Here is a 4501-nt window from a genome sequence, read left to right on the forward strand (position 1 = left end):
TCTGTCACCTGCTTCAGGTGTTTATTATCACGATATAAATAAAACTGCTTCAGAGAACCGCTGTTATTAATACCAACAGGAACTTAGGTACTTAAGTGTTATTTTTCTGTATTCCAAACTTTTTTCAGCTGTGATTCAATTTCTTTAAATTTAAATAGTCTGAACAGTTTCACAGAAACATAACCAGACTAAAACGTCTCTTGAAATCACTCTTTTTAATGAATTTTGTGTGTTAAATAAAAGAGAAACATCCAAACAAAATACATGTGGAAAAAACCTGATACACACCCCGTCCCCCAATTAAACTGTGGAGGTTCAGTAGTCTGTAAGCCGGGTCTGGGGTGCAGACCTGGAGACCTCCACTCTCCTAAAAGGGTGGGTGCCAGCACTGTGGGACATAAACCTGGACAGTATGTGCTCTTTCTTGGCGCTGAGGAGCTGCTCCAGCAACAGGCCCTGCTGGTGCTCCTGCTGCTCCTGAGCCTTCAGCTCTGAGTGGAGCTGCTGCTGCTGCTGCATCTGAGCACGGAGGTCGGCTTGGTATGCCCCGGCTGCCTGCTTCTGCCTGCGGGACGGACAGACAGTAAGTCAGACACACGGATATCAGACACACGGACAGCACTCGGCCGTTTGCTGACCTACCGTCTCTTCTCCTCCTCCTCCTTCTGATTCTCCTCTTCAATAACTCGCTCCAGCTCCTCACACTCCTTTTTCACCTGGGCTTGTTTCTGCAGATTAGCATACACTGGAGTGCACAGACACACAGACGCAGACACGCACACACACACATTAAGTGAGCATTTAAACAGTGAAACAATTAAAGAATTCAAACCGAAGTATAAAAACTGCCTCACATTTGTTCTGGATCTGCAGGTGCTGCGCCTCCATCACCTCCTCTATCAGCCTCTTCCTGGCCTCCCTCTCCAGCCGGCTCTTCTCCTCTCGTTTAGCCCAGACCTCCTTCAGCTGCTCCTCTATCAGGTGCTCCATCTCCTCCTCCTCTTTCCTCTGTCTCTGCAGCTCCTCGAACAGATACTCTCGGTACCTGCGCTGCTCCTCACGCAGCTCCGCCTGAATGCACACACACACACACACAGACACACAAGCATGCACGCGGTAAATCAGATGAGTGCGTTCTCGTGTTCATTCACAAGTGAAAACCTTTCTCTTCGCTGCTGAAAACTGCAAATGGTGTTCTTCATCTTTTATCTGAATTTCTCGATTCTCATCACCTCACAAGAAATATGTTTTATTTACATTTTTTCCAATTTTGAAACATTAATTTAATCTTTACTCTGTGTTAGACCATACTGATTAACTTCAGCCTATAGACAGCTTCAGGTCCTTAGTAAATGTCTGACCTGCTTCATCAATGTTCACTCTTGTGTTAGCTACAGCTGACTGCAGTGCTCTGAGGCCCCCTGCTGGCCTGAATGAGGAAGTGCACTCACTGTGGCTAACACTGCCTGAATATTTTCATTCTTCCACTGAAGTCGTTTGAATTTGTCTGAGAGGATCAGTGCTAAGAATCAATCTGTCACTGAACCATAGAAGGAACAGCACAGAAAACTCATCCACCAATCAAATAATGTTCATTCATCTTCTGAGTGCTGTTCCTGAAGTTCAGGTCTCAGGAGCAGTAGTCAGACCCCCCAAAACCAAATCAAATCAAATCACTTTTATTGTCACGTCACATGTGCAGGTACACTGGTACAGTACATGAGAGTGAAATTCTTGTGTGCGAACTTCACAAGCAACAGAGTTGTGCAAAAATACAATAACGTAAAAAAAGCAAAATATAAGAATGGCTAAATCTGAAAGTAATAAATATATGTACAATATATAAGAGTATATGCATTACTGGATGTGTATACTAAATATGTTTCTCTACGTGTGTGTGTGTGTGTGTGTGTGTGTGTGTGTGTGTGTATGTGAGTGTGTATATACATATTTTACAAATGAAATAGAGTAAACAATAAAATAAGATATATGAAATATACAGAGGTTGGTAGTTGACATGTGCAAAACAGTGGCATTTATATACAGTATGGAGTGCATAATGTTGAAGTTCCAGTAGTGAAGGTGAGGTGTCTATGACGTGTTCAGCAGTCTGATGGCCTGATGGAAAAAGCTGTCTCTCAGTCTGCTGGTACGGGACCGGATGCTGCAGAACCTCCTTCCTGATGGAAGTAGTCTGAACAGTTTATGGCTGGGGTGACTGGAGTCCTTGATGATCCTCCCCGCTTTCCTCAGGCACCGCTTCCTGTAGATGTCTTGGAGGGAGGGAAGCTCACCTCCAATTATCCGTTCAGCACACCGCACTACTCTCTGGAGAGCTTTGCGGTTGTGAGCGGTGCTGTTGCCGTACCAGGTGGTGATGCATCCAGTGAGGATGCTCTCAATGGCGCAGCGATAGAAGGTCCTGAGGATGCGGGGGCTCATGCCGAATCTTTTCAGTCTCCTGAGAAAGAAGAGGCGCTGCTGCGCCTTCTTCACTGTTTTGTTTATGTGTCCTGACCACGTAAGATCCTCAGCCAGATGTACACCAAGGAAACGGAAGCTGCTCACTCTCTCCACAGCAGCGCCGTTGATGGTGATGGGGGTGTGTACTTCTCTGCACCTCCGGAAGTCCACTATCAACTCCTTTGTCTTTGCGACGTTGAGGGTGAGATGGTTGTCTTGACACCAGTGGGTCAGGGCGCTGACCTCCTCCCTGTAGGCCGTCTCATCCCCGTTGGTGATAAGACCCACCACTGTAGTGTCGTCCGCAAACTTCACAATGATGTTGGAGTTGCTAGTGGCCATGCAGTCGTAGGTGTAGAGTGAGTACAGGAGAGGGCTCAGTACACACCCCTGTGGAGCACCAGTGTTCAGTGTGATGGGGGATGAGGTGGTGCTGCCCAGTCTGACCACTTGGCGTCTGTCAGACAGGAAGTTAAGGATCCAGCTGCAGAGGGAGCTGCTCAGTCCTAGATCCTGCAGTTTCCTGTCCAGCTTCGAGGGAACGATGGTGTTGAATGCTGAGCTGTAATCTACAAACAGCATTCTCACATACGTGTCTCTCTTCTCCAGGTGTGACAGGGCAGCATGGAGTGTCAGGGCTATGGCATCATCAGTGGACCTGTTGTGGCGGTATGCGAACTGTAGAGGGTCCAGTGAGTCAGGTAGTGCAGAGCAGATGAAGTCCCTGACCAGCTTCTCGAAGCATTTGCTCACGATGGGGGTCAGGGCTACAGGTCGCCAGTCGTTCAATGAGGAGATGGTGGAGGATTTGGGTACAGGGACGATGGTGGCCATTTTGAAGCAGGCTGGGACTACAGACAGAGAGAGGGAAAGGTTGAGAGAGACCTCTGCAGTGTGTCCTGTGTCTGCACTGAGGCCTCCTCCCAGCAGGAGATCGAACACTTAAACCCGGTCGTGTCTGAGCCTCCTCATTCCACCTCAGCCTGATCCTTTTGATGCAGATGAACAGCTCTCAGCTTCATTCTTCTGGTCTCTACCCAGAGCTCGTGGTCAGCTTTACTTTTACACTCAGTTCGCTCTTATTACCAAAGCAGTCCATCATAGCATCCACCTATAGTTTGCTGCGCCGTCCTTCTCTCACTGAAGAACAGGAGCAGAGACACTTATAGCACAGTGCTCTCTGACCTTTTACAGCTGAACACATGACCTCAGACATGTTAATGCTATTTCCTGCCATAGTGCTAGTTTGAGGCCATCCCTTAATCAGATCAGCAGAACTACATAATCTGCACAAAAAAAAGAAGTGGTTCACAAACTCAGTGATAAAAAGCGCCCTGACTGAAGTCCAACAGCCACCAATCTAAGTCTGTGAGCATCCTCGAGAGGACACAGACCTCATCTTGTGTTAAACCCCAGTGTTACAAACAAGAGAACAATCATTTAAAGAATTGATTTTACATTTCCTGGCTCAATCCGGCCTTGACGTTCAGGTTCTCTTACCTTCCTCTGAGCAGCTCCTTGTTTCTCGTCTATTTCCTGCTTGAGCAGTGCCTGCAGGATGCTCATGTCCAGCTCCAGCTCCTCGCGCTGTTCCCGGGCCAGGCGCTTCATCTTCAGCCTTAAACCATGGTCCAGCAGCCGCCGCTGGCCATGCTGCGCCTGGAGCTTTTGCTGCTGCTCCCGCTGCTCCTGCAGGAGGCTCGTCTGCCGCTGCTGCGCCTGCGCGGCACACAGTTATCATACACTCAGTTATCACGTCTGCCGAATGTGCAAAAGGTGAATGTGTCACTGGTCTAGGTTGGAACTGTAGACAGTGTTATGTTCAGAAGGAGTGTGGAATATGAACAGGAGGCTCCTGTGCATGCTCAGAATGACCCTTTAAATCATCTTTCAGTTATCAGAATGATCTGCAGTGGTTGTGTGTGTTTGTGAGCTGTGTCTCCCCCTTGTGGTGATTTGAGATGAGTGTGACTGTAATGACTGAGGAACAGACCAGAAGCCGGGCCTCCTCTTCTTTCAGCTCCCTCTCCCGCTGCCT

General features: G+C 48.1%; 1 protein-coding gene across 1 annotated transcript in view; it reads right to left on the bottom strand.

Moving 5' to 3' along the window:
- Positions 1-275: 275 nt before the first annotated feature.
- cfap53 (cilia and flagella associated protein 53) overlaps positions 276-4501 on the bottom strand; it is an 11810-nt gene continuing 7584 nt past the window's right edge. The window contains exons 4-8 of the mRNA XM_063465294.1: positions 4457-4501; positions 3964-4182; positions 855-1071; positions 643-745; positions 276-565 (exon numbers count right to left, since the gene is read on the bottom strand). The exon at positions 4457-4501 is cut by the window's right edge and continues 259 nt beyond it. Coding sequence (XP_063321364.1) covers positions 316-565; positions 643-745; positions 855-1071; positions 3964-4182; positions 4457-4501 — 834 coding nt within the window. The 3' untranslated portion in view covers positions 276-315. The remainder of the gene's footprint in view (positions 566-642; positions 746-854; positions 1072-3963; positions 4183-4456) is intronic.

The sequence above is a fragment of the Pelmatolapia mariae genome, linkage group LG20 (assembly GCF_036321145.2).
Source record: "Pelmatolapia mariae isolate MD_Pm_ZW linkage group LG20, Pm_UMD_F_2, whole genome shotgun sequence".
Taxonomy (NCBI): domain Eukaryota; kingdom Metazoa; phylum Chordata; class Actinopteri; order Cichliformes; family Cichlidae; genus Pelmatolapia; species Pelmatolapia mariae.